This window comes from Penicillium pulvis (genome assembly GCF_028828015.1).
Source record: "Penicillium pulvis strain IBT 33274 chromosome Unknown scaffold_8_segment0_segment0, whole genome shotgun sequence".
NCBI lineage: Eukaryota > Fungi > Ascomycota > Eurotiomycetes > Eurotiales > Aspergillaceae > Penicillium > Penicillium pulvis.
The window spans coordinates 744,737-772,450 of record NW_026643080.1 but is presented as its reverse complement, the minus strand read 5'-3'; the positions used below and the strand labels follow the sequence as shown (position 1 = coordinate 772,450).

The 27,714-nt window shown below is 48.9% G+C and overlaps 12 protein-coding genes across 12 annotated transcripts; 6 read left to right on the top strand and 6 right to left on the bottom strand.

Annotated features, from left to right (window-relative positions):
• Positions 1–27: 27 nt before the first annotated feature.
• Positions 28–2,036, top strand: N7503_009688 (Zn(II)2Cys6 transcription factor; the record flags this gene model as incomplete). Its single annotated transcript, XM_057069234.1, has 5 exons — positions 28–147; positions 203–312; positions 368–1,056; positions 1,103–1,913; positions 1,958–2,036. 5 exons carry the CDS (start codon positions 28–30, stop codon positions 2,034–2,036), a joined length of 1,809 nt encoding a protein of 602 aa, XP_056915845.1.
• Positions 2,037–2,298: 262 nt separating this feature from the next.
• N7503_009687 (uncharacterized protein) lies at positions 2,299–4,263 on the bottom strand (the record flags this gene model as incomplete). The annotated part of the gene is made up of 3 exons (XM_057069233.1): positions 2,299–3,533; positions 3,581–3,740; positions 3,790–4,263. The coding sequence occupies 3 exons, from the start codon at positions 4,261–4,263 to the stop codon at positions 2,299–2,301; spliced, it is 1,869 nt and encodes a 622-aa protein (XP_056915844.1).
• A 516-nt stretch (positions 4,264–4,779) lies between these two features.
• On the top strand, positions 4,780–5,730 carry N7503_009686 (phytanoyl-CoA dioxygenase family protein; the record flags this gene model as incomplete). Its single annotated transcript, XM_057069232.1, has 3 exons — positions 4,780–5,067; positions 5,128–5,560; positions 5,618–5,730. The coding sequence occupies 3 exons, from the start codon at positions 4,780–4,782 to the stop codon at positions 5,728–5,730; spliced, it is 834 nt and encodes a 277-aa protein (XP_056915843.1).
• A 317-nt stretch (positions 5,731–6,047) lies between these two features.
• On the bottom strand, positions 6,048–8,604 carry hxB (putative molybdenum cofactor sulfurase protein (HxB); the record flags this gene model as incomplete). The annotated part of the gene is made up of 2 exons (XM_057069231.1): positions 6,048–8,446; positions 8,502–8,604. 2 exons carry the CDS (start codon positions 8,602–8,604, stop codon positions 6,048–6,050), a joined length of 2,502 nt encoding a protein of 833 aa, XP_056915842.1.
• A 1,777-nt stretch (positions 8,605–10,381) lies between these two features.
• N7503_009684 (mitochondrial 54S ribosomal protein mL59) lies at positions 10,382–11,075 on the bottom strand (the record flags this gene model as incomplete). Its single annotated transcript, XM_057069230.1, has 2 exons — positions 10,382–10,470; positions 10,524–11,075. 2 exons carry the CDS (start codon positions 11,073–11,075, stop codon positions 10,429–10,431), a joined length of 594 nt encoding a protein of 197 aa, XP_056915841.1. The 3' UTR covers positions 10,382–10,428.
• A 255-nt stretch (positions 11,076–11,330) lies between these two features.
• Positions 11,331–13,817, top strand: N7503_009683 (putative mRNA splicing protein (Prp39); the record flags this gene model as incomplete). Its single annotated transcript, XM_057069229.1, has 4 exons — positions 11,331–11,461; positions 11,538–11,753; positions 11,874–11,977; positions 12,428–13,817. The coding sequence occupies exons 1-4, from the start codon at positions 11,393–11,395 to the stop codon at positions 13,815–13,817; spliced, it is 1,779 nt and encodes a 592-aa protein (XP_056915840.1). The 5' UTR covers positions 11,331–11,392.
• A 533-nt stretch (positions 13,818–14,350) lies between these two features.
• Positions 14,351–16,920, top strand: prp28 (mRNA splicing protein PRP28; the record flags this gene model as incomplete). The annotated part of the gene is made up of 3 exons (XM_057069228.1): positions 14,351–14,669; positions 14,747–16,704; positions 16,767–16,920. Exons 1-3 carry the CDS (start codon positions 14,370–14,372, stop codon positions 16,918–16,920), a joined length of 2,412 nt encoding a protein of 803 aa, XP_056915839.1. The 5' UTR covers positions 14,351–14,369.
• A 386-nt stretch (positions 16,921–17,306) lies between these two features.
• N7503_009681 (uncharacterized protein) lies at positions 17,307–17,599 on the top strand (the record flags this gene model as incomplete). Its single annotated transcript, XM_057069227.1, has 2 exons — positions 17,307–17,379; positions 17,442–17,599. 2 exons carry the CDS (start codon positions 17,307–17,309, stop codon positions 17,597–17,599), a joined length of 231 nt encoding a protein of 76 aa, XP_056915838.1.
• A 542-nt stretch (positions 17,600–18,141) lies between these two features.
• On the bottom strand, positions 18,142–19,791 carry N7503_009680 (uncharacterized protein; the record flags this gene model as incomplete). The annotated part of the gene is made up of 5 exons (XM_057069226.1): positions 18,142–18,668; positions 18,721–18,893; positions 18,947–19,162; positions 19,229–19,616; positions 19,686–19,791. 5 exons carry the CDS (start codon positions 19,789–19,791, stop codon positions 18,142–18,144), a joined length of 1,410 nt encoding a protein of 469 aa, XP_056915837.1.
• Positions 19,792–20,158: 367 nt separating this feature from the next.
• N7503_009679 (uncharacterized protein) lies at positions 20,159–22,098 on the top strand (the record flags this gene model as incomplete). The annotated part of the gene is made up of 7 exons (XM_057069225.1): positions 20,159–20,171; positions 20,239–20,354; positions 20,429–20,496; positions 20,547–20,899; positions 20,956–21,220; positions 21,270–21,571; positions 21,632–22,098. 7 exons carry the CDS (start codon positions 20,159–20,161, stop codon positions 22,096–22,098), a joined length of 1,584 nt encoding a protein of 527 aa, XP_056915836.1.
• Positions 22,099–22,185: 87 nt separating this feature from the next.
• On the bottom strand, positions 22,186–23,499 carry N7503_009678 (fungal specific transcription factor domain-containing protein; the record flags this gene model as incomplete). Its single annotated transcript, XM_057069224.1, has 1 exon — positions 22,186–23,499. The coding sequence occupies one exon, from the start codon at positions 23,497–23,499 to the stop codon at positions 22,186–22,188; it is 1,314 nt and encodes a 437-aa protein (XP_056915835.1).
• A 2,177-nt stretch (positions 23,500–25,676) lies between these two features.
• Positions 25,677–27,230, bottom strand: N7503_009677 (uncharacterized protein; the record flags this gene model as incomplete). Its single annotated transcript, XM_057069223.1, has 1 exon — positions 25,677–27,230. One exon carries the CDS (start codon positions 27,228–27,230, stop codon positions 25,677–25,679), a length of 1,554 nt encoding a protein of 517 aa, XP_056915834.1.
• Positions 27,231–27,714: the final 484 nt, after the last annotated feature.

The following is a 27,714-nucleotide window of genomic DNA, read 5'->3' as shown; positions in this document are numbered from 1 at the left end:
GAACTTGTTCCAGTCCCGCTTTGCGGAATGGATGCATCGCTACCTTCGCCACCCGCTGTGAATGCATTGCGTGAATCATTCGGGGATCGCAAACCACCGGACATTACGCGTAAAATAACAGCATGTGTGGCATGTCGCAAACAAAAAGTGTGGAAGATTGACCCCTGTCTTGATAAATGATGCTAATGGAGGATGCATTTAGATCAAGTGTCATATGCGAGACGGCCAGGCGCCATGTTCTCGATGCAAGAAAAGAGGCCTACCATGCACCGTCAACAGGAGTTTACAGACCCTACTAGAAGAGGATGTGACGTAAGTCTTTCCGCCTCAACTGCAATTCTTGAAATAGCCGACTGAATCCTTCTAGATGGAAAGGTGCCATGGTTCGCAAGATCCGGCGACTTGAAGAAGCCATTGCACAGATTGCAGACAAAGTCGATATACCTGAATTGAAAAATCAACCTGAGGAGCAATCAGAGTCGCTAGTTCCGCCCGTGGATCTGACCAATGCAGAGTCATCGACCTTCAGTCCTGAATCGCAGCACCAGACCCAAGCTCAAGTTCAGGCTCCGAGTCAATCAAGGGATGATCGTGAACTACCTCGGACTTGGGAAGTCGTCATGGATCCTCGAGGTGGCCCGGCTTCTATCCCGGCTTCATGTCTTTCGGATAGTGCAAGGAACGCGCTACCGAACGGTTTACCTAACACGCGCCGCCCAGACTTAATATCGACTGGATTGATTACCTTACGACAGGCGCTGGCTTTGTTCGAAGAATACCACCTTCGGCTAGATCACTTTTTGTATAGGATACTGGGTGACCACATTAGCTTGGACTCGGTTAGAGTGGCTTCGCCCTTGCTAACCGCAGCAGTCTGCACAGTTGGAGCCCTTCATTCGCAGTCACTGGGCCATTTATTCGACGTTTGCTACAATGAGTTCAAGAGTCTGGTCTCAACGCAACTCTTTTCTCGAACTGCGAATGAGGATGACATCAGGGGCTTGTGTATTGGGGCATTCTGGCTACATGAACTATCCTGGGCATTGATTGGAAATGGTAAGTCACTTAAAACCCACGCACGATCAAGGCCTAACAAGAGAAGCTGTACGAGTGGCATCGGATATTCACCTCCACAGTGGAATCTATAAGGCTCTTAAGGGAGATAGAGAAGGCTACCTTCAGGTTCGGCTATACTACCTTGTCTATGTTTGCGACCATCATTTCTCGATCGCATATGGCCGACCGCCAATGTCTCACGAAGGATTCATCATCAAATCCGCGTCTCAGATGCTGCAAACGGAGCATGCAACCGAAGATGACGCTCGACTCATTAGTCAAGTCCATGAGTGGTCGGTACTAAGCCAAGTATTCGACACTTTTGGCGTGGATGTAGACACGGCAATTGCGCCCCAAACAATACCTCAGCTCCGTCGATACTCCATTGCATTGGACACGTGGCTCGCAGATTGGAACGAAAGATTTAGAGAGAACCGCAACGTGGGCAATTATCCACAAAAGGGAGTGGGCTTTCATTTCCACTTCGCCAAACTCTATCTCTGTTCTCATGCATTCCGGGGCATGCCTGCAGTCGAAAATATGACGGAATGGTTCACGCCTGAATTGGAAGAGATCGCCAATGCTGGTGTCCTTTCAGCCATGTCCATACTCCGTGTAATTGTTTCCGACGCGGAATTCCGATCCTTCATGAACGGGTTACCACTATATTTTGATACCATGCTCGCGTTTGCAATGGTTTTCTTGCTGAAAGTTGCCACGAAATATGCCACGGCCATTCGCATCGACACCGGCAAGATCTTGTCTTTGGTCGCACAGACGGTGGCTGCATTGCGAGAAATAACCCGGACCATGCACCGGCAACATTTACTCGTTGTCATTGCCGAAGGTCTTGGAAGGTTATTGTCTAGATGCCAAGTGCCCCCTCAAACATCTACACAAGCTCTTTATCACTCTTCTCCGATGATGGATCCAAATCCTCAGTTCGATATGGGTTGGATGGAGAATATGGCGAGCTTTGATTTTCAAACGCACTTTCCTGATCTAGATGAGTGGTGGTTACATTATAGTACATCAATGGGCCCTCAAGTACCACGTGGGTAATCGACAACCAGAGCCGACCCACCAACCTAATAATGAATGCTACAAATTAGCTACGTATGTATATTGATGACTACTCAAGGAGTAATCTGCCTTCATTGTTCTTTTCGAAATCAGAACTATCATATTGGGTTAAAAATAGCCGAACATACTAATTGAGCAATGCATGAAACCCAAGTAAGCTCAGGCTGGCCAATTGAGAACAAGATCAAAGATATCATAGTTCTTCCAGCTCTTCCCACTTGCCAATTCAGTGTTCACTGGCTTCGACATGAGGACTGGAATATCCTGCTCACTCAAGCCCCCATGTGATCGCAATGGGTGGTCTTTCAATTGTGAAAGATCATGATCCGCCTTCTTGCTCCCCATCACAGCATGAGACTTTGAAATCACAACAATGTCAGCCTCCCGATCAAGAGGCATCTCATATTTCTCAGCTGCATCTTCCCGGCTCAGAGCTTCTTCAATCTCGGGAAGCGATTTGCAAAACGAGAGCATTGATCCAAGCTTCGAGATATCCTTCAGATAGACACGCACGAACGACCCAAGTGCACCATGGTGCCGCACAAAGGGATCTGTGATAGGGCAAATAACCCGACTGGCATCGGGTCCGAAGTTTGCGTTTAGAGCCTCTTCGAGAAAAATCACATTTGGTTCACCTGACTCATTCGACTTTTGATTCATTCCGTGATCGCCAGTGACGCCAACGACCGGTGCCAGCTCAATCAGCTTCTGCAAACGTGCGTCAATCGCACCCATGAACTCATCCGCTTCCTTGCTTCCAGGAGCATGTTTGTGCTGGATGTAGTCCGAAAGAGTTAGATACAAAAAGTCGGACCTTTTCTCTTGCAGAAGCTTAATTCCGGCATCCAACACGAATAATGATAGCTCTCCAGAGTATTGGCTTGGAGCCGGTTGCCCGAGCCATTTCTCGACATCTTCGATTCCATTCTCCTCGAGCGTGCAGTCTGCGGCGCGCTCAGCTGAAAAGCAAATTGCACCTGTCAGGCCATGCCCGAGAATCTTGCGCAGTTTGTCCTTTGCTGTGATAGCTCCAATCCGTACACCTCGCTGGAACATCTGTTCGAGCAGAGTAGAGCCTCGGAGCAAAGAGTCATCTGTGATCATCTTTGCCTCGCCGGTCTCGCGGTCGAGGAAGAAGTTTCCTGCAATTCCATGGAATGATGGCGGTGCGCCGGTGATGATGGACACATTGTTTGGATTTGTGAATGAGGGCATACAGCTTTTGGCTGCGGCATGGAACCCATTTTCCACAATGCTTTTAAATGTAGGAAGAAGGCCTCTCTTGAATCCAGATTCCAGATACTCCGGGTCGAATCCATCGATGCAGACAACAACCGTAGGCTGTGTTGGGATGTGATATTCCCTAGAATGGAGGGTGAACTTCGATCGTGATTCTAGGGCTGATTAGCCCTTGATTCTTAAACTTTGCTTTATCACTCACCGAGTAGGCACTGGTATGCGATTTCCTCATAGGCTTCCAATGGAGACACCACACAATCCGGGTCTTTGGCCAGATCATCCCAGCGTCGGACTGCGAGTTTAGCTTGCAGCCATGGGTCTTTCTGTGCCTCGAGAACCTCCGTATCGGTGAACCCTCCACCCTAGCAGAAATCAGCTGGTGTCTAACAATAATGGAATGTGTCTTCATACCTGGAAGCGTAAGGTTCGCTTGCTAGTCTCACTCAATCCGTCATGGTAAGTCTTGTCGGTAGCAACAAGATACCGCTTGGCCATGACGTGCGCCCCGACTAACTTGCACACTCTTTCACTGAATCCAATCTGGCGCAGATAAGTCTCGCCCAGGACCTCATGGCTCATGCGGCCAACATACTGACCGTCCGGGGTGATCATCTTGTCCATTTTCTCTGCGGCGGGAATGAAACGCCCGACATCGTGTAACAATGCAGCAAGAATAACCTCCGGATCATTCTTGTATTCGATTGATTGGGTGGCGAGATAAGCACATTGAAGTGAGTGTTCTAGCTGGGTCACTCGCTCTCCAAGGTAATCGCCTTGACCTTGAGCATGGAGAAAAGCGAAGAGAGTCTTGATTGTAGCTCGGGTATGCTCTTCGACAGACTGGAGAGTATCTGGAGCTTGAGAGATTGACATCTTGATATTCATTTTGACGCCTCACAGCTATTTCGATGCAAAGTTCTCTGGTTATTCAACTTCAGTTGTGATATCTGAATGGCTAGACCATTCAAGGCCTTCTAATAACAAATGAACAGAGACCTAGGCAAGAAGTCCGCAGTCAACCAGATTTCAGGATACACGTGCAAATAGAGACAATATGATTCATCGGCCCCTCACTTTGACATGTTGGATCTGCACGAATAATATGCAGCTTATTCGTCGGTGCGAAGCCCGGTGGTCCGTGCGGTGCGGTAGGAACGCCTATGCTACTATGCACAGTGGATACGATCTGAACCAAAAAAGGCCAAAGTAATGGCTGAAAGAGCTTGCAAAACAGGGGTTTGGTTCATCTGAGCAATTTGTCATTTAGGTTCGGTAATTGGTCCACCTGGTTATTGGATTGCCGGGAATATATAAAGTCTTCCCCCAATCACCTTTACTTCTGCACCTCTCAAGCCTTGTCCAGATTCTTTGGTATTTCGACACCAACATAATAGATTCAACATGGGCCCTCTCACTGAAGAACAGGTGGCCTCTTACCACAAGAATGGTTATCTTCTCTTGCGTGTCAATGAACATCAGCTTGTCGATCCGATCGCCTTGAAGCAGTGGACCGAGGACATTAGAGCCTGGCCTCGCGTCAGAGGCAAGTGGATGCCATACGATGAGATCAACATTAAAGGCGAGCGCCAGCTCATGCGTACCGAGCGCTTCATTGACTTTCACCCACAATACAAGGAGCTCGTCTGCGGTGAGAAGCTCGGCGAGATTCTCAAGGCCGTCTCCGGCGAAGTCAGTATTTGAAAGAAGCTTCGTGCTCTGATATCTGATCGATTTCCTAACTTCATATAGGATATGCTCCTCTTCAAAGACAAGATCAACTACAAGCAGCCTTTCGGCAATGGCTTCCAAGCACATCTCGATGCACCAGCCTACGACCATATCGGGCGCATCGAGCATGTGACAGCCAATGTTGCCATTGATGCCGCCACCATTGCTAATGGGTGTTTGGAGGTGGTCCCTGGATCACACAAGATGGATGTGGAGTTTGAAAGCCATGGTCGGATCAAGCAGTCGTGGGAAGATGCCCATGAGTGGATCACCATCCCGTTGGATCCTGGTGACATGCTGGTCTTTGGGTCGCACCTTGCGCATCGCTCGGCGGAGAATAAGACAAATGAGAGTCGCTCTAGTCTTTATGCTACCTTCCATTCGAAGAGTGATGGTCTAGATTTGCGAGAGAGGTACTATAAGCATCGGATGGAGAATTTCCCTCCAGAGCATGGTGAGTTTTTTCATGAACCAGAAGCGGTAGTGAGGGTAGTTGCTGATGATATTTTAGAGCGCGTGGAAGGCAAAGATTATTCGGCTGGTTATCGCACCTATGGGTTTGCTGCACCGTTTACTCGTGCGGACCAGAATGCTGCTGCCCCCGTTGTGTCTCAGCAGTCGTAATTGGAAAAGTCAGGATAAAGGTGTTACTTGAGTGTAAATCTTAATGTTATTTCGCTAAAAAGGTGAATTTTGTTTTGCGTTCAGAGCCATGTTATTTCATAATTTCATGTGTATCAGTCTAAGCTTAAGTTGGTGTTAACTACAAGATCACGTCCGTCCTCCCAAGTTGGGCCATTTCCACAAAAGTAACACCTAAGTGGCCTTCCAGGCTCTGCTATGTCTAACAAGATATATACAGTGACATCGTAAAAAGTATGCTCCAGTGTATCCGCCAAAGAATGAAAGGTCTCCAACCCAAAGATTAGATCGTTTGCTCTTCAGGTTTCATACTCTGGTATTACAACATCTCCCACCATGACCGTCCGGTGATCTGGCGAGTCTGAAAATTTCTCGGCTTCCTCAATTGAAAGGGCGGCATACTGCCCAAAGTTCACTTTGCCATCCACTTTCCTGGTTTTGGCGAGAGTCGAGAACGGCTCGTCACGTCTCTGCCCAGTGAACTGGTCAATGCAGACCATCTGGCAGCGCTGGCATGCCTCCAAAACATCTATGCGAAGCAGATCTGATCCAATGCGCAGAGAGGACCAGTGGTCTTCAATGTATGGTTGCTCCGCATCACCCATTTGAACAAGCCGTTCGGCGACGACAATGTTCCCACGGAATACATCAGCGGAAACGGCTTTGCTAGCACCTTGCTTGCCTTGTGCCTTGATGGTCTCATTCACGCGGTTGACTGATGAACGCGAGACCACCAAAATAGGCATCTCATTAGATAAGAGAAGGGGGTTCCGTCCATTATCACGAACTGGTGGTGGGAAGTCAGGGGGGTAAGAGCCTGGCATCAAGAGCTTGCGAAACTTGTTCTTCCACGTACTGGACATGCGGATTGGTCGGGAGTACCGGTCGGCTATTTGGCTAGGGAATCGAGCCAGTGTGCATGGAACACCGAGGAAGTCGGAGAAGAATGCCGATACCACTGGTGAAGCGTACGCATGCAGAGAAACTTGGTCCCCGCATACCATGGACCGTTTCGTAGTATTTGGGCAAAGGGAAGTAGATATAAGAGTTGTATCCTCCCATCCGAGAGAGATCTCGAGACTAACGGAGTCGGTCATGACTCCACAGGTAATGCGGAGAATGCCACGATCAAGATCAATGGATGGCCTGATCAGTGCCATCCGTGGATATCGTTTTTGGTTCAGCGCTGCACCCGTTCCTTGGTGGATCAGACACCACTCTCGATCCCATGCTAGACCTTCTCTCTTCACTTCCCACCGTTTGCCCTCGGGGATCTTGAATGCGCCACAACTCTTGATCGGGAACACCGAAAGGCTTTCGATGTAAAAGTGGCGGCCAAGGGTGTTATTCTCAATGGGTGGTTCCACGGACACAACAGGGGGGGCATTCTCCACATAGAACTCCGCAATAAAATTGACCAGGGAGTCAATGTCTTTCATATTGGTCATTGCACCCAAGCTGACTCGTAAAACTCCGGTGGGCCGACCCTCCACGATATCGGTGTCATCACCGCAGCGAAAGCCTGTGGTATACAGATGACGCATTTCTGTGCCCGTCCATCCAAGCGAGGTGGCCGTACCGCCAGGATTGCAAACCGAACCAGTGCGAATTTGAATATTCTGTACAGTGGCTAATTTTTCAACCTCTGTCTTGGCAATCCACTCGCCCTGGCTGTTCTTCAAATTGAACGCCAAGATTGGGCCCTGGGTGAGGGAACAGCCAAATGTGGCCGAGCTAGGCTGATATATGTGACAAACGTGCGTTTCGTTCCAATGTGATAACACGGACAGGCGGTCGTAAAGGTGCTTGGCTAAAAATGCAGTGTGGGAGGAAACATTTGCCATCGAGCCGTATAAACGTTCATGGGTATCCATGGCAGCATCTAGAGCAATGATATTGTGGAATGGTAGGGTGCCATCCTCGAGGCGCTCGTGGATTGAAGTCTCCTTCTTGGCATGCCACTGGGGACCAGCGGCTACAACAATGTCAACGGTGCCTCCGCCGAAGTATTTCCGTCTTTCAAAAACACGGGCGGCGCTCTTCCGAACGATCAAGGCACCTAAGTCTGGAAACCCAAAAATCTTGTAGAAGCTCAACGCCGTGAAGTCCGGGGCCACAGCGCTCAGGTCCAGTGGTGATGTAGATAGCAGCGAGGCTGCGTCTAGTAATGTGAACACATTTGCCCCGTTGATGGCGGCGGCCGAACGGATTTCCTTGCACCATCTTAGAGGAAGGCGGCGGCCGTTTAGATTCGATTGCGCGGGGTAGGCAAAGAGTTGGGGTACTTTGGTCTGAGAAATGGCCAGTTCTTCCGAGATCCAGGAATCTACCTTGTCATCTCCTTGCAGGCATTCATGACCAAGATCCGCAACTTCTCGCACCCCAACCAAACTGGTGTGGGCATCAACATGGTAACCATACCAGAAACCCCGGTGGTCGGAATCTCGAATTGAGTCTGTCACAAGCTTAATCGCTGCGGTTGCATTTGCAACGAAGACCAAATCATACTCTTCTGGGTCTGCATTGAAGAAGCGGAGAACTCGGAGTCGAACATCGTCTGTCCGCTGAGTGGAGAGTTGTGAAGATTGTGACATAGAATGGGGATTGCCAAAAAGATTAGAGGTCATGTCACGCGAGAAAGCCTCGATCGTAGACTTTGCATAAATTGTTGTGCCTGCATGGTCCAAATAAGTTGTTTCTAAAAGAAAGTGGCGATTAGTATACTTTTCAAAAACTCGGCGGAAGGGGCGTACCATTTAACAATGGATATTCTTGTTCTCGGATGGTATCCACGTCCACAGAGTAGCCTTGACAATAAGCTATCTGGGGCGGGTTTGGAGTGTGGGTCTGCGCCATCTTTGCCGATGAAAGATGGAGTTTATGCCAGGCACTGGCATTTAAAAGGGATCGAACGTGCCCGCGGGGGGCACGTAGCTTAACAGCGTAAGCGGACGACTTTTTGCGACCCATCCGCATGTATGATGCAGGGACCCCACTTGGAGATCTCTGCGGACCAAACTATGTATACTTTGGCAACGAAAACCTAAGGCCCCCAGTTAGTTTGAAAGTCATGGCTATTTCGTGGATTGGAAATGATAATAAAAATATGTCACAAATAGACTGCATATTATATAACCACCAAAAGGAAATTGAGACTGTGTCGAGGGAGATACAGTAGATAAGACGGAAGCATGACTATACGGACCTTGCAATAGTATGGGACGGGGAGTTCCGATGGTGGCATTACCCGCTTGTGGATCACTTGCAACCGAACAGAACTTCTTCCATTGTGAGAACAAATACACTGGGCATCCCATTGTTCTTATAGCGTGGAGATGCACCTCAGCACTAGTGCTAGGATCGTTAATCCAATTGAACTTGATCGCTCTATCGAGACAGCGAGAAAGCCCCATCGCCACAGCAAATGTACCATAGATGAGATCATGTGATAACCGACCCTTTCGCGGGGAACCGCGCGCGATGGGATTTGACTTGACCGGGAATGTCTATGCACAGCTCAAGTACACACTCGGGCGTATCCTGTCAGGCTGAGAGGGGGCCGTGATCCACCGTGGTGGATGCCAGGTGGGTACGCTGTGCTTCTGACAGTCAGATTCAACAAGTAAACTGATAGTGCAGTTCGAGTACAGTCAATAGTCCCGAGTCCTTGAGCCAACCAGAGACCGGAATTGCTTACATGCAAAAGCAGATCACCCTACATCACAGTAGTTTGCATTCAAGTATCTTGGCTGTGACAAGATAGTCAACGTGCATATAGTTTTCATCGACCACACGAGCTGGTGGCGGAGACTGGCATCGTGGCCTATACTAAGTCGTCAGCTTACGCGCCCAGGTCAGGGTCCTTATGCAGTCAAGACTAGCCTAAAAACATAGTGCCGTGATGGGGGCCAATACAGCCGTAGCCCCATCCTGAGATCATCCACAACAATGCCATTGTTGGCCCGGAATAAAGAACCCGAATAGGAAGCGGTACCTAGTCACGAACTATTGATCGTAATGGTGGGGTATCACATACGCTAGGATACAACATAGCGCTGTTTGTACGTAGTATTTGGGGGCCGTCGGGCCGTATCTTGCAGATCCTTGAACTAATCTCTACCTGATCTATACCTAGTCTATGCCTGGCCCGACATGTTGGTAATGGAATATGCATGGTGCAAAGGTATTGCTTTTTCCCTTGGATCCTGTTAGAAGGGAAAACAGGTTTCAGTAGGTACTAAGAACCTAGATTCAGCTACTATTACCTCGGGATCAACATTATTGAGGGCTCATCCACTTTGCGGGAATGGGAAGAACGTTCTCGTTACGTTTCACTGACAAGGCCCACGACTTTCGAGATTCCAAGGTTGGTGTGCAGAGTTTGGTGTGAACTGTGATGTAAATTTTCCCAGCTGGGTTATGCACATAGAGACGAGATAGCCTTGATAGTGGCTGCTCGGTAAGTTTGAGCGCTGCGCTCACGCATAATATAGTACAAGTGTGATGAAAATAGCGCAAAATCAAAAGATATAACTCCCATCCTAAACCCCTGCAATGTTCATACAGACGCTTCTGCCGACCTGCAGAAGAACACGGCAAGTCGACATTGAAAGACTTGGGTAACAGGGTGACTCCCAATTAGACAAAAATTGAAAAAGGTGTTCAGCCCAAATGTCCCATTTACCGCTTGGGCCACTGGCGCCAGCCACGACCATGACCTCTCTGTAGAAAAGCGTTAGTTTCCATATGATAAGCACCGCCACAGGATTACTTACCTGTTTCCACAACCGAATCATCTCCGGCATCTCCACCATCGCCTTGCGACGATCCTCGAGCCTGGCCTCCATCGTGCGCTCCCACTTGTGACCCTTGACCTTCTGGCCAATACCTGTACCCTTGATACGCAGACCACGCTCAGCCAAACGCGCAGCCTTGTATTCTGTCGATTTAATACCAGGAGGGAGTAATTGCTCAACGTTGTACTTCGAAGCCATTTTCACAAGGTCGGCCTGTTGTCGGAGCCCGTATCGGGGGCCGAGCCACTTGCCAGTACGGAAGATCTTTTGTGGCAGGAAGGGGTTGCGAGCTTCGGGGTTGTTGTACAGAAGAGCCTTTGCAGGAGAGAAGGCCTCGGGGTCAGGCTTGTGAGCACCCTTGACTTCACGATCGGGGGTGTACGGCGATGGAAGGTTTTGTTCGGGAGCTTCGCCTTCCGGGGCAGTTGGACGAGGCGCAACGAGCGCGGAGTAGATCTGAGGAGGATAACGGGCAAAGAAGTTGCGGAGGCGGATTGGCAGATTGCCGACGGTACCCACGTTTACCGACATGGTGGGCAGTTGAATTGGGATGATGTTGATGTCTAAAGTAATTAAAAGTTGAGATCGCGAAATCCCGAGTGTTGCAGCCTTGGCGCCTCATCGCCTTAATGCCTGAGGCGGTAAAGCTTCCTATTTCGTCCATCATTCTGCTTTTTCATCGTTCTGGTTTCAGCCCCCTCGGTCTCCCGTTACCAACACTCTCCATTGTTATCAACTCCCGTGATCTATTCATAGTTCTGTCATATTTTTGCGCACTTTGAAATTCTTGTCTTGTGCGCATTATCTTGTGCGCGTAACTTTTCTACGCGCACCACCCTAGGCCCACCATGGCGGACTATCACTTTGGAGGTTCGGAAGAGGAGAATGCGGAGCTACGAAAGCTCGAAACAGAGTTGGTAGGCATCCCAACGCGTCTCGTGTCTTGCGCAAACCATTATATTGAAAACATGTATTAACTGACCTCGATTCTAGACCGATGATCCCGATAACTTCGAAACCTGGGAGAAACTCGTGCGCGCCGCAGAGTCTCTCGAGGGTGGCATCAACCGCAACTCTAACCCCCAAGCTATCACCACCGCCCGCCATGCCTACGATCGCTTCCTCGCCAAGTTTCCTCTCCTCTTTGGATATTGGAAGAAATATGCCGACATGGAGTTCTCTATCACGGGCACAGAAGCTGCAGAGATGGTGTGTCATATTCTCTTTCATTTCCTGTCTTCCTGTCGAGACTTGAGCCTACTTCGGATCCACCAACATCCAGTCATTCCAGTCATAGTATTTCGTCCAATGTCGCTAACTGCTCGCTAGGTCTATGAAAGAGGTATAGCCAGTATCTCCCCATCCGTCGATCTATGGACCAACTACTGCGGCTTCAAAGCCGAGACTTCACATGATGCCGACATTATTCGAGAGTAAGTACAACGAAGTTGCTTTCCTTCCCTTTCCCTGTAACCGTTATCAATGCAGCTCGCGATCGCTTGGGACTTGTTGTGGTATGAAGCATAAAAATGTGCTGGATAAGCAGTTCTACTGATGATGGGTGAGACACCGTTGCCTGACCACCCGGACTCAAGTGGTGTATACTTCTCACCCATGGCTTCATTCAGGCTGCTTTCCTTCTCTTGACCTCAAGACATGATCCTCTCTTTCCTTTGCCCGGATACCAAAACCAAAGGACAAATGTTCTCGAAGCACTTGATACCTCCCCCATTGCTCACCCATCGTTGATTTTGGATCTGTCATCACAACGGCAGAGATGACCATGATGTTTGCCACACATTTCTTCCTCTCCCCTCCCATTTCTAAACCCCCCACCCCCCCAAGTTAGAGGATCTGGCATGCTGACCTGCAAACCTAAACAGCCTTTTCGAGCGTGGCGCCAACAGTGTAGGCCTGGACTTTCTGGCACATCCCTTCTGGGATAAGTACATTGAGTTCGAGGAGCGCGTGGAAGCTCAAGACAAGATCTTTGCTATTCTTAGCCGTATTATTCACATTCCTATGCATCAGTATGCACGATACTTTGAGCGCTATCGTCAACTGGCGCAAAATCGCCCTCTGGCAGAACTTGCATCTGCTGATGTGATGTCTCAGTTCCGTACTGAGTTGGAGGCTGCTTCATCTCAGGTTCCGCCAGGAGCCAAGGCTGAGGCTGAGATTGAGCGTGATCTGCGGTTGCGCGTTGATAACTACCATCTCGAGGTCTTCTCGAAAACTCAAACAGAGACAACCAAGCGATGGACCTATGAAGCCGAGATCAAGCGGCCTTACTTCCACGTTACAGAATTGGACGAAAGCCAGTTGACCAACTGGAAAAAGTACCTCGATTTCGAGGAATCTGAAGGCTCCTACCCTCGCATTCAATTCTTGTACGAGCGCTGCCTGGTGACATGTGCTCATTACGAAGAATTTTGGCTTCGTTATGCCCGATGGATGACCGCTCAATCTGACAAGGAAGAGGAAGCCCGGATCATTTACCAGCGTGCTAGTTGTCTTTACGTCCCAATTGCGAACCCTGCTATCCGTTTGCAGTATGCCTACTTCGAGGAAATGTCGGGTCGCATTGATGTCGCCAAGGATATCCATTATGCTATCCTTTACAGTCTCCCTAGTCATGTTGAGACTATCATTTCTCTGGCCAACATGTCCCGCCGACATGGTGATCTGAATGCTGCCATTGAAGTCTACAAGACCCAGTTGGATTCTCCTGAGGTTGAGATGGCTACCAAGGCTGCTCTTGTTGCCGAATGGGCCCGCCTCTTGTGGAAGATTAAGGGCGCCCCCGATGATGCCCGCAAGGTGTTCCAAGAGAACCAGCAGTACTACCTTGACAGCCGTCCTTTCTGGACAAGTTACCTTATGTTTGAGATTGATCAGCCTACTAGCGCTACAACCGAATCGGTCCAATATGAGCGCATCAAGAAGGTCATCTCTGATGTCCGGTCTAAGAGTACATTGCTTCCGGAGGTTGTCAGGGAACTAGTCCAGATCTACATGGCGTACCTTCTGGAGCGAGGTACTCAAGACATTGCTAAAGAGTACATGACCCTGGATCGTGAGGTGCATGGCCCGCCATCAGTGGCTGCTGCCCGAACAGGTGGCACTGTTGTTGTCCCCCCTACCCCTGCTGATGGACAGCCCACTCCTGTGCCTATGTTGCCTCAGCCTACCCCTGAACAGGCGATTGCCGCACAAGAACAAGCATATGCATACTACCAGCAGACCCCCGCCAACGCTCAACCTGTTGCCTAATTCCTCTGACATGCTTTTTATGACTCGTTGCGGAGGCTTTGCTCCCCTGCTTCTCTTTTTCTATGGTTTCTCATTGATACCTAATCTACCAGGGTGGGTGACTTCCTTCTCATTTAGCATCATGTTTGTTTTTGCCGATACCCCGGCAAGCTTCTCTTTTACGGTTCCGTTCTAGGTTTCTTAGCGATTTTTGATTCGCCGAAAGGGCTTTGTGCAGGTCAGCTCTTGCTTCCAATGAATCTGTGTCCTACATCTCTGAGCGGAAATACGTAAATAGTACACTCAATTCGGCTATACCCAATCATGCCGCATTCTAGTTTCACGCACATAAATAAATTGAATAAGCTATCAGGGCAACATTACACACTCATTTGCGAGAAAACTTTGCTAGTAAGATTTATGACACAGTTGCTGAAGACTTATTGCACCTCAGGCTTGATTTGTAGAGCTGCACATCTGGTATGTCTAGTTCGCCGTATAAATTCAATATGCGCCATCTTAGGATTCAATCGGGTCTTTCATATATCATCTTGCTCTCACACCTGCGCCACGATGGACGACATCGAGATGAATGCTTCAGATGAAGCTCTTCCAGGTCCTCCAGCTCCTCCTCCAGATACCATTGAGCGCCCTCCCTCACCACCACCACCACCTCCGGAGGATTCAGGTGCTCCTCCGCCGCCGCCAGATGTTGCAGCCCCTCCACCTCCCCCGGATGACAGACCACCTGCGCCACCTATCGAAACAACCAAGAAGAAGCAAGGATGGGGATCCAAGCGGCCAGCTGCGGCTCCATTGAGTGTGGAGGATCTCATCCGCAAGAAGAAGGAAGCAGAAGCTGCAGCTGCAAAGGTATTGTATTATCTCATATCCAAGCTTTCGCGTCTTAATCCATCGGGCTTATGTCTAACACAACTCGTTCTTCGTAGCCGAAATTCTTATCCAAAGCGCAGCGCGAGAAACTGGCACTAGAAAAGCGGGCGAAGGAGGTAGAGGCCGAGCGACGGGCCAAGGCGCAAACGAATGGCGCTGATCGAACGGGTTCCTCGTCCAGGACACCATCAGTTATACCGGAAGACACGGGCAGTGATTACAGAAACGCAAACGGCAGAGTACCAACAGGACCGCGTGCAATGCATGGGAACGCTCCAGCAGGACCAGCTGCCATGCGGGGCCGCAATCATGACATGGACCCTCCTCCCCCTCCACCAAAGGGAGGAAAGAAGGCCCAGGGTGAAAAGAACATTACAAAGAAAAACGAAGCCGAGACAGAGGCAGAATTAATCAAGAAACGATACATGGGAGCAGAACAAGCCTCGAGCTTCTCGGCGCAAAAGAAACGCAAGCGCACCACAGACAAGAAGTTTAACTTCGAATGGAACGTTGAGGAGGATACCAGTAACGACTACAACCCATTATATCAACATCGACAGGAAGCGAATTTCTTCGGTCGAGGCCGCTTGGCTGGATTTGCGGATGATGTTGCAGATAGTGTGACGCGCAAATACGCTCAAGCAATCCAGAGTCGGGACCACGAAGCAGGCGAAATGCGCGCGAAGGAAATCCTGGAAATGGAGCGCCGTCGTCGTGAGGAGAGCACACGTCACCAGCTGGACAAGCACTGGAGCGAGAAGGAACTGAGCCACATGCGTGAACGTGATTGGCGTATCTTCAAGGAAGATTTCAACATCGCCACAAGGGGTGGTAGCGTGCCCAACCCGATGCGCTCATGGAAGGAGAGTCAGCTTCCTCCGCGCTTGCTGGAACTTATTGATCGTGTTGGTTACAAAGAGCCCACTGCCATCCAGCGGGCTGCGGTTCCCATCGCAATGCAATCGCGTGATCTCATCGGTGTTGCCGTGACAGGTTCCGGTAAGACTGCTGCGTTTTTACTACCTCTTCTTGTCTATATCTCGGAACTACCTCGTCTTGATGAGAATGAGTGGCGCAAGAACGATGGACCCTATGCTATTGTTCTAGCTCCTACTCGTGAATTGGCCCAGCAGATCGAGATTGAAGCCAAGAAATTCACAGGGCCTCTTGGCTTCAATGTTGTCAGTATTGTCGGTGGTCATTCGCTTGAGGAGCAAGCCTACAGTTTGCGCGACGGTGCGGAAATTATCATTGCTACTCCCGGTCGTCTGGTCGATTGCATTGAGCGACGAATGTTGGTCCTCAGTCAGTGCTGCTATGTCATTATGGATGAAGCAGATCGCATGATCGATTTAGGCTTTGAGGAGCCTGTCAACAAGATCCTTGACGCTCTGCCCGTCACCAACGAAAAACCCGACACCGAAGAAGCCGAGAATCCACAAACAATGAGCCAGCATCTTGGAGGTCGTGATAGGTACCGCCAGACTATGATGTACACCGCTACCATGCCCGCAGCCGTCGAGCGTATTGCCCGCAAATATTTGCGACGCCCCGCCATCATCACTATTGGTGGTGTTGGTGAGGCCGTCGACACAGTCGAGCAACGCGTCGAAATGGTTCCTGGCGAAGACAAGCGGAAGAAACGTCTTGGCGAGATCCTCACGTCTGGCGAATTCCGAGCTCCTATTATCGTTTTCGTCAACATCAAGCGAAACTGTGATGCCATTGCCCGAGAAATTAAGCAGATGGGCTTCTCATCAGTCACTTTGCACGGTTCTAAAACGCAGGACCAGCGTGAAGCTGCACTTGCCTCTGTCCGCAGCGGTGGCACGGAAGTATTGGTTGCCACTGATCTTGCTGGGCGTGGTATTGATGTTCCGGATGTCTCCCTGGTCGTCAACTTCAACATGGCCACATCGATCGAAAGTTACACTCACAGAATTGGTCGTACTGGTCGTGCAGGAAAGAGTGGTGTCGCCATTACTTTCCTTGGTAACGAAGATAGCGACGTTATGTATGTCTCCATTTCCTTGATTTTCGTCATTTACATTAAGTCGAAACTAACCAACATATCAGGTACGATCTCAAGCAGATGCTCATCAAGTCACCCATTTCCCGCGTTCCTGAAGAACTACGTAAGCACGAGGCTTCGCAATCCAGGCCCAATCGCGGCCCTGGAAAGAAGATCGAGGATAGTTCAGGGTTTGGTGGTAAGGGCGGCTGGGCTTAATGGTCATGCGGAGTTTCTTGTACTTTTATTGAATGGATACCACACTTATATTTCCGTTAAACTACTGGTTTCAGGATCTTTCAGTCGTACAGCCTTGCAGGATTTGATGCCTTAAAGGATCAAGCTATGTCCAGGTGCAACCAGAGCTTTGTGTGGGGGCCACGAAAGAAGTAATTTAGGCCCCTTCGCAGTTTCAGTAGAGACGCGGTTTAGGGGTCCATCACAACGTCACGGGCGAGATTTAGTATCATGATAAGTATAAAAGCCCGCAGAGTATTCTCAAAAACGATATCTATAAACAACTCGTTACAAATTATCATTCCTCCTTCTACGGCATTATCTGAACCGTTGCACCGAACCACCCTCATATCTACAACCAGCCCACCATGAAGGTCATTAGTGTTATTATCGTCACTGCTCTCGCTGCTTTACCATCTGCTGCTATGGGCACTGTGGAGGGTATGTAGACTATCTGAACCCTAGACAAGGAGAATCGTTGACAAGGCTTTCTCTTTACATAGATGGTGGGGCATGCACCACAACGTCGGAGTGCAGATACATCCTTTCAGAATGTGAAAACGGTGTCTGCACGGCAGATGAAGGCTTAGCAGAATTTGCGAAAGGGATCTCCGAAGTGGAGCTCGCCAAAATTGAACAAGAACATCCAGGATCGAAGTAGCTGCGTCGTTTGTTGTCATATGACGTCTGAATACTGGTTGCGAGGATATTTGCTGCGGGTGGCAGCTATTATACTTCAAGTAGATGGGTGAATAGCACCAAGGCTATTCCTTGAGGGCCTTTCTGAAATCGCTGCCAACTACTTTATTTTTATCGTCTCTGGCCGGAATCTACGGTACACTTTTCTGTATAGTCGAAATGTGAATGTCGCCTGCTTCTGAGTGGCTGAAAGGCCATCATCCACAGGCAAGTATTTGTTGGCTACTCAGAGTCTCTGTTTATCAATGGAAATGAAGGTAAAAAGACAAGACCACGCATAGTCCGATTAGCCTTGAGATTTGTCTCTTATTTTTGAGTAGCTCAATCTACTTAAATAACAACCAGGTAGGTACCTCGGTAGCTACCTGATTCCCCAAGCGAGATCCTGTATTCATCGCTATGTTCTATATACATCTGTCCTTAGTTGAGTATTTTCATCGTCCCCAGGTGATGTTTATCGTGATTGATACCTAGGAGTATGCACAAGACCCGGTTCTCATTAGCCTAACGGTAGTTCTTACCTCTCAAATCCTGGAATCCGGCAGCTTCAAGATCGTTCTCGATAAGCCCAGGAAGAGCAATATGATGCAATGTTACCTCCTTGTTACTTTTCTTGATCTCTTCCGCAGACGGTGGAGTCCAGGTGCCCCGCAGGATCTGATTCACGGCTTGGCTGAGGAACGATGCATTCTCAGTGTATGTGATAAAACCTGCTGCAACCGAGATATAGAAGATCCCGGGATAGTCCTGGTCGTAGAAGCGGAGGTAGAGAGGACGCTCTGCGTCTGCTGCGGCCAGAGAGTCGTATTCGCCTGCTTCGCAACCTTCTGGCAAATAAGATGAATCGGTTGACCATCCGGTTGCTGCGACAAACATCTTCGGTTTCAGGACTGTGCCGTTGCTGAGAGTTACAGTGTCGCCATCGATGAGTTTGATGCTGCAGCCGTTGTGGATCTTGAATTGTCCGTTTTTGTATGCAGGAACGAGATGTGACCGAAGAATTAAGCCGACTTTGGCGGATGCACCCTCATCTGCAGGCTGTTAATAAGAATGAATATTTATGTAGACACAAGATCGACTTACGGAATGGAGGTCGCCACTCTGGTACACCTTGGATCAGGGCCCATATGAAGTGGATGAAGTATAAAATGGAGTCTACCACGAAGATTGGCAGGACGCGGTATAAAACTCGGCACAAATGCAGGTCTGTCCATCCGAATCTCCATAGTGATGGCCACCACATGTCTGGAGCACCCCTGCAATTTATTAGCTCAAAGCAGACAAGTTTCAAGTTTTGTTAACAGCGTACCAGTGAGGAGAACGTGCAACCACGTGAACATTTGTCGCATTTTGGGTGAGACAGGCTTGCTGGATGATATCCATAGCCGAAGGACCTGCTCCCACAATCAAGACATCCGAGGTAGGGATCTCCTTGGCCTCGCGAATGTTATTGTTGTGTATGATGGGGAATGTAGCTGTTTCCTGGCCTGGGAATTTGGGCATATAAGGAAACATATTGTGTCCGCTGAGGTTTTTATGTCAGTCAAAATCCCTTCTATAGATGAAGGGAAAGAAAGTGATATATGCATACGTGCAGACAAGAACACTTCGTGTGTAAACGGTCCGAGAGACGGACTTCTCCAACCCCTCAGCCAAGGGACTCAGGTCAACTTTATGAAGCATTGGCTTGACCATCTCCACATTAGTTACATTATGCTGCCACAGCACATGTTGCTTGAGGTGAAATTCTTGAAAGTATGCTTCACAGAATTCAGCAACTTGGTCTCTCGAGGCCCGTCTCTGAGGCTCTCGCCGAGGAAACTTGACACCATGACACTCATATTCAACAACCAAGTCTTGAAGAGTTGAATATTCCGGAATATGACCAGTCCATATACCACCTGGAACTGCTTGACGCTCTACAGCGAGGACAGAAAGTGGTGGATCATCTCTTAGCAGGTTTCGGAGAGATACCATGCCTGGAAGCTGTTAGCCGCGGGAACCTCATTTTTGGGATTCTCGGTCTGAAATATTTCCTGTTTCCTTACCAGAAGGACCAGCACCAATGATGAGCGCATCGATGGGATTGTCTACCGAAGTACCAGCATCACCATCAACCACTTTATCGACAGTGGTGGGAAGTGATATTTTCATGGTGGCTGAGAACTGCGGGGTTGTAAGTAGTAACTGGCTCGCACAACTCCCATGGAAAGTTGAAAGCCAATTCCAATTTATAGCTGGAGGTATGTGCGACCGGAATTAACGATGCATATCGGATTCGCATAGATGCCAAGTGCCGGTGGTCCACTCCAGCCAACAAAAGTACGTTCAGCCCTTCCCACTTCGGTCATGTATGCGACCTTCCCTTGCAAGGATGGCGCGACGCTAACGAGCCAAGGGTCAAATCAAGGTTTGTGGAATTTATATGCGGGAACTGGACCCCGATAAGCACTAACTCCAGGGGGTCATACGCCTTTTCAGGACCCATCGTGGCTGTCCTTTGTCACTATTCACATTTACAATGAGGGAGCAAGGTGGGTTTAATTTTATGAAGCAATCGCCTTCCCTGGGTGATTATGTCGCGTTACTGACATGCTTTAGTCCCGGTCAAGGACGATGCGACCGTATTGGCGGCCCTCGGTCACAAAGAGGAGCTGAGTCGTCAATTCACGCTCTTTTCTATGGCCGCTAATGCGATCATTACTGCAAGTGCATGGGTATGGCCCCATCATTTCCCCACGATCACTTTCTTCACCTGAATCGCGGGGCTGTATATACTAATTCGCGCCAGACTGCGATCATCGGAACATTCATTACCTCGATCTATAATGGCGGTGCGGCAGGGTTGATCTACGCCTGGTATGATCTGCCAATTTCGAAGCGCGCAATACATCCTAATGGAAAACTAGGATCGTGGATAACTTCTTCTTCCTCTTCATCGCGTTGTCCATGGCTGAGTTGACCTCGGCTATGCCAACTGCTGCGGGGGTTTACCACTGGTCGGCAGCATTGGCTGGTCCAAAATACTCGCGACCGGTTGGATTTCTGACGGGGTACTTTAATATGCTTGGATGGACCCTCGGACTGGCTTCTTTATATTCGGTCGCGGGTCTCCAAGTGACGGGGTTGTATCAGCTCTACCACCCGGAGTATGTCAGTCAGCCGTGGCATGTGTTCGTGGTATTTGTCGTTCTCAACTGGTCCTTTGCGGCATTCATTCAATTTGGCAACAAGATCTTGCCATATTATACTAAATTTGGATGTATGGCCTTAACCTTTACTATCTTGCTTGAAAGAACTATGCTAACACAGACACAGTATTCGTTAATGTCGGCGCCTGGTTCACCATCATTGTATGCCTTGCAGTTCTTCCAAAATCGCATTCAACAAGTTCCTTCGTGTGGACCGATTATACAAACTCTACGGGCTGGCCAACGGGGGTGAGCTTCATTCTGGGATTGGTTGCGCCAGCTTTCTCAATCGGTACGATTGACAGCTCAACACACATGGCAGAAGAAGTACCGAATCCATCAAAAAATATTGCGAAGACGGTGATGATTCAATGGTTCGGTTCTTTCGCAATGTAAGATGCTTCTTTTTTTTTCATTGAGCTCCTACTAACACTTGATAAGGGGATTCTGTCTCTTGATCGCCCTCTTCTATGCAGCCGGCGACCTGGATACCATCATGACTGCTTCCGAAGATAATTTCCCCGTCGCAGGTATCATGCAAATCGCATTCGGTGACACAAGATCTGCTTTCGCGTGCGGTCTTGTGATCTTCATCGCTGCTATTCCTGGCTGCATCGGAGCCCAAATTGCGACCGTGCGATGCGTGTGGGCATTCGCCCGCGATGGTGCCCTGCCATTCTCTGATTTCTTCTCCAAGATTGACGAGCAGAATGTGATGCCAGCAAGAGCTAACATTTTGATCAGTAAGTCTCGATCTAGGATATTTCCACTGACATTAATGCTAATTTTTTTCCCTTTTCTAGCATTGATCAGCACTGCGCTGGGAGCTCTTTACGTTGCCTCGACAGTGGCTTTCAATGCCCTCGTTGCTTCATACGCCGTCATGTCCTCAACCTCCTATGGTATCGCTATCGCCGTCCACTTCTTTACCGGGCGCAAGAGAGCTGTACCGGGCTGGTTTTACCTTGGTGATGGAATAGTGGGCTACGCCGTGAATGCGATCGCGCTCGTCTACATCTTCGTCTCGAACGTCTTTTTCTGCTTGCCATATGACCGTCCACCAGTCACAGCAGCGACCATGAACTACACGTCGCTTGTGTCCTATGGCATGGCGATCCTGGTCATTGTTTGGTGGTTCATTGGAGGCAGCAGAATCTACAAAGGGCCGAAACTGTCCTCGGAGACATATGAAGTTTTAGAAAGGCTGGCAGACTCTGGAACAACGGTTGAGAATGTGCAAGTGCAATCAACAGGGAAGGCTGAAGCTTGATATTGATAAGAAATAATTCTATCGCATGTTCGCTCACATAGTGGATATCGAAATGTTCGTATACGTGTAAAACATTCAATGATATAATCAAAAGAGAACAATGTCTTGAGGATAATTCTCCAGGAATATATCCCATCGCTCGGTCGCACCGGACTCCCAGTATGCATGCATGGCCTGGCGAGCGGTCTCTACGTTTCCCATCCCAAAGGACTCCATTTTGGAGATCCTCTGCTCGATGATATTCCTCTGGACTGGATCGTCAGTCTCACACCCGACCGTGAAAACCGGCCACAATGTCAAGATATTTGATGATGATTCCCGGGGGATCATCTGGATGGTCTCGATAACCATATGGACCGCATAAACAGCTTTTGTGTGGTGCTTAGGTAGATCCTGTACACGACGGTACAGGTGCAGGAGAGCCGTGTAGAGAAACGCCCGGTGAATGCACTGCATTTCCACTGCGCGTTTCCTCGTCGCCGGATCAGGGTGATTCACCAAGGAAGGGTGGGCCGTCCGGTTATATAGCGAATAAATGAGGTCCTCCATATCTCGAACTTCATCCATGCTTTCTTCTCGCAATTGCGTGTCGACCTCCTCGTCTTCGGAATCGTCATCCACCGCCGTAACTCGTGTTTTTTTCTGCTGCATTCGCGCCATTCGCCCAATGCGCGAGATGATCGGGATCAAATCTAGCGAGTAGCCTGTCCACTCGTCAATGTAGACATCATCGTCATTGGATGACCAGTATTGTCCGCCGGGGTTCGAGCTCTTGCGAAGACCGGAGACACCAGCGAAAATATCTAGTAGCGCATACCACTTGATCACAAAAGTTTGCAAGGGGGTTTTGGCGTCTTCGGATGAGGATTGAAAGGCGGATAGGATTAACTTGTTCGCGCCTGATAGATGTATTCGCCATGTGCTTAGATCGCCGGAGATCACGTCTGAAGTGCATAGTGCGAGAGCCGTACTGATTGTTTCCAGTTTTCCGGCTTGCTTTGGATCTAGCATTGCCCGCCTTAAACCATTCAGTGCTGAATTGGTGAATTTGGCGATACTACTTTCCATTTGGATGGGCATGTCTTCGTGTCGTCGAGCGTAGTGGGAACAGGCACATGCGAGGAATGCGTTTAGGAGATGTGGGTTTGACATGGCTGATTGGAGCAGGTCTTCTCGTAGAGGGTTCCCGGTTAAAGAGAGAGGAAAGATCACGTCAGCTGTTGTGTTGATATAGTGGTGCAGGAAGAAGCGGCTTTCGGGTGAAGAGCTGAGCTGTGCAGGGTTGTTGGAGAGAGCATAATGAATTCGCTGCGTGAAAGGAGAGAAATCTTTGAAGTCGGAGTGTTCGTATTGATCTTTGACTGATCCATCTCGCTTTTTGAAAGGATATCGTCGAGCCATAGACTGCGATAGTGTGGTAACTTGATGTGCGTTGGTCGTTGGTATTCTTTCCGCTAATTCACTCTCCTGAGTATATATCAGATCCCCATCAGTGAAAACATCGTTTGGGATAAACTGAGAATGATTCCTGTTGGCATATTTTATTGATTGAGTGTTGCCTAGATCAAGGACACTCGTGCCCATTGGCATTTGGCCTTCCAGCATCCATTCTCCCGAACTTGCGCTTGAACTAGAGACTGTAGAGGGCCTCCGATCAGGTGGTACATCTTGCGAAAAGCCAAAGGTACTTGCGGAAGTATTCAGCGCCTCGGGTGGACTTTGAGAATCGCTTTGCGATTCACTCTGGCGACGATTCTTGAAAGGTCTCCCGCCCGTCCAAGAAAGCTTGAACTCATATCTGCATTTGTCTGGACGGTGTTTACACCGAGTACAAATGGGTTTGCCCTCGTCACACTGCAGGTTGATCAGCCATTATTCCCATTGTTATCCCCTGCACGGGGGCTTAATCCCTGTTACCTTTATTCTCCTCCTTTTGCACTCCACGCACCCCGTTCTCATTTTGGAGTGGGGGCGGATCGACCGAGTGGCCGTGTGGCCCTCGGGCAAACCCGCGGAATCCATAATGAAGATCACACAGGCATTAGTTGGTGAAATGAAAGATTGATCTGGTCAAGAGCGATCTGACTCTTCTCCACCAGCCGATTATCTAACATGCCAAATCCAGGGTAAAAATCCATGATTCCAGACGGCAACTTGCGCCCAGAAGGTCGAAGCTAACAATTGAAGTGGAAAGGATAATCGGATTGTAGACCAATCAAACAATGGGGCGGGCGGGGGAGCTGCATGATTTGATAACACGCCAAGGATAGTAATTGGTGTGGATAATTAAAGGAAATCCACTTGATGGTGATATCATGGCGTTTTCCGGGTCATTGAATGTAACCTTTCGTAAACCCAAGGTTCACTGGCATATTTTTGGGACTGTACCATTGTCTTCGAAACTGATATATCAGCTGCAGGAGTCCAATGAAACTGAGACATGGGTTACTAAGCGACTTTCTTCCACATTAGCCGGTTTCAATGAGGCTAAAAGGCAGTACTGGTGCTGCTCACGTGAGACTCATCTAGTCATCAAGCAGACTTGGTCCTCTGCTTCCCTATCTTCATCCACGTGTCACATGCCCTCACGCATGAGATGAGTCGTTGAATTCCAAGTCATTTGAGCACTTTGCAATATCTGTGGTCTCAATAGGAAAACCCCATTGAGCCAGGCGCTGTTAACTTTGAAGCCGACGTTGGCCTTGTCGAAGTTCAAGTACTGAATGAAGCTAAGGTGAGCTAGTGGGCAGAGGAAGCTTATAAGGTTGAGGGGCTTCCTCAACTCCACATAAAAAACAGATGATCTCACATTTAGCTCGATCATTAAGTGTCCATTTGATGCAGTTATGTGCAGTTGTTCACTTTAATCCATTGGCTATGATCATTTGGGATCGCACCGAAATACCCGTTCTGGCCTAGTTTCGGCGCGGCTCTGGAGAATCGCACCGAGATATACAATAAGGGAAGTTGTCGAGAGAGAGATCTGTATATAGGTAGCTATACGTACTGGATTTTCTTTGACGGGTGGAAATTTACTATTTGGTTGCCGCCGCTTTTGTGAGGGCGCTCAGACTCAGGCTCACTGAGTACTCACTGAGCGCTCAGTGATCATGACTGGCTACTATTGACACCCATATGAGACTCGTAAAATGGTGGCCTGGGTTTTTAGGCACTAGTGCACACCATCAAAAGCCCGGATCCACTCTCTTCTATCCTAACAAGAATCTTATAGCCATTAAGAGAATTAAATCATCGGAGATATATAGTAACACCGCTTTCTGAAGCCTTTGAATTGATAAGAAACGTGAGGAAAAACTCCTGGACTGTCGGATTGACAAGACCAGTAGCACTGCAATTACCTCGATCGGCGTTTCCTAAAATATAGTGTCCGGTTCTCCGCCATCATTCGATCGTAAGACCTGGTCTCCACAGCAGCATTCTTAGACCTCATTCGATCTGACTGGCTTAGAGAGCCATCGCCCATTATTGGATTCAGTTCGTTTGCTATTTACATACCCCGTCGTTCATCTAGACCCAGGGATAAGCTTGCTTTGTATTGATCTACTCATACTGAATATTTACATATGAAGCTTTGGCATCTTTGCCACCTTGTGTGTTGTTTCTCCGTACCAGTTATCCTTTCGCGTTCTGACGCGACGATTCTGTTCCCAAATTTCCTCGGCAGTATACCCGTACCAATTCTTCACCTCTCGCCACACCATCTCACCCTCTGGTAGCCCACGAAGTAGTTGAATTGCATCCTCGTTGATGGCTCGCGCTCCAGCCAAATAATGAAGTGGAGTATTCTGGTCCGAGTCTTGGAACGCTACATACGGCTTAAACCCCGAAGACAAAAGATAACGCAGTAACTCCAATTGAGCCAGGAACGCCACCTCGCATTGCGCGAGTGATGACTCTTTGGGCTTCCATCGGAGATTATGGATGGATGCATGTGCCTTGGATGCATGAGTTTGGATCATTGACGACATACAAGCGATATGAAGGAGAGTGTGACCTGCGGCCGTTGCACCAGCAGCTTCGAGGGGAACACTCTCTTCGACACGTTGTAGAGCCTGTAGGGAATGTGCTGTCGCCACATGTAATATGTGGACAAGGAGGTATGGAGTGCAGATGCTGAAATCGATACGTGGATTATCTGCTAGGACACTGTACGCCATTTCATTCCAGGGTTCACACTGAAGGAAAGTTGCCATTAAAGGGGTGATGCTGGTATGAACGTCCCCCAGCGGAAGAACATTAGGATTGAAGCCAGCTTCGAGTAGATGATTAATAATCTCTATACCCTCATTGCCGCTTGAGATGGCCTCATGAATTGGGGAGGAAAGCGCGAGAGACGAGGATGTCGGTTGTTCCGGTATATGTTCCAAAGCGGGAAAAGCTGTCCAGAACGAGCGATCCGCGTCTGTAGCGAGAAGCTGGTCCACTACTGTGACTAGTCCCGACCCAGCTGCAATAACCAGGGGATGCCCAAAATTCGGATAGTCGTCGCAAAGGCATTGCGCTGCTGTCCATCCTCTCCAGAATTCTAACAACAGTCGGCACTCCACTTCAGCCTCGGTAATATGAATTGTCTGTTGTCTCCGGATATCGATTAAACTTTGAACGCTTCTATCATCATTCCATATGTTATTGTAGAAGCTATTGAGGTCAATCTCCGGTCGGAAACGAAGAAATAACGCTTGCCAGGCCTCGAAGGATGCGGTTTGGTATCCGTCCGACTTCGCGCCTAGTTTCAGCAAAAGTTCAACGTTCTCCGCTGATTGGGCTCTGATCGCTGCTATCAGGGCACTGTAGCAGCCTTGGCTAGGTAACATCGAAGTCGTATAGTTGGGACTGTAAATGCAATGTGTTTGGTTGCAGAATACTTCTTTCATGCGGGACCAGTATGGCGAATATTCTGCATCCCATAGACTGGGTTGCGGATCATTGTTTAGACCTTCTTGTTGTTGAAGAAAGTGTTGCCATCCAGTTTCGAGGTAATTGTGTAGGTTGCCTTGCGCATTGGCCTGGAAAATCGCCGTTTGGCCTCGCCGGTTGCAGGTACATTCGACAATAGTGTTGGGGACCTCATTTGGTAATCGCGCTTGGGGAGTTCGACTGCTTTCTGCCATCTGGGCATGCACAAATGGCGTAGAAATCGAAGGTCAGCCTGGCAATTGAATGATGGGGAGTCTGGTATTATAAGGAGCCCCACCCCACCCGTAGACCAGTCAATGAAAGGCGCTAACGATCGCGGTTGTCGGGAGCTGGTGAGCTGCCATCCTACTTCACACCAATTGCAGCATCATTGTTGTGAGATTTTCGTATAACATCCCAGACCCCTGCCTTGGAGAAGCATCTATCCCATGTTATTTCTCGGACCCTTCTAAGGTAGTCGCGAACGAATATCACCTCATCCGAGAGTTGTCCCGCGCTCAAGTCACCACTGCTAAACTTGTCGGCTATTTCAAGACTTCTTCGGCTCACTGAGCCTGAGCAAGGCTTATGTATTACTCACTGATCCGATCACTGAGCCGGATGCCGTGCTCAGATCTGCTTAGTGAGTAAAAGCGGCGAGGGGGTGAGCACTAATCCGAACAAGAAAGCCAAAATCGT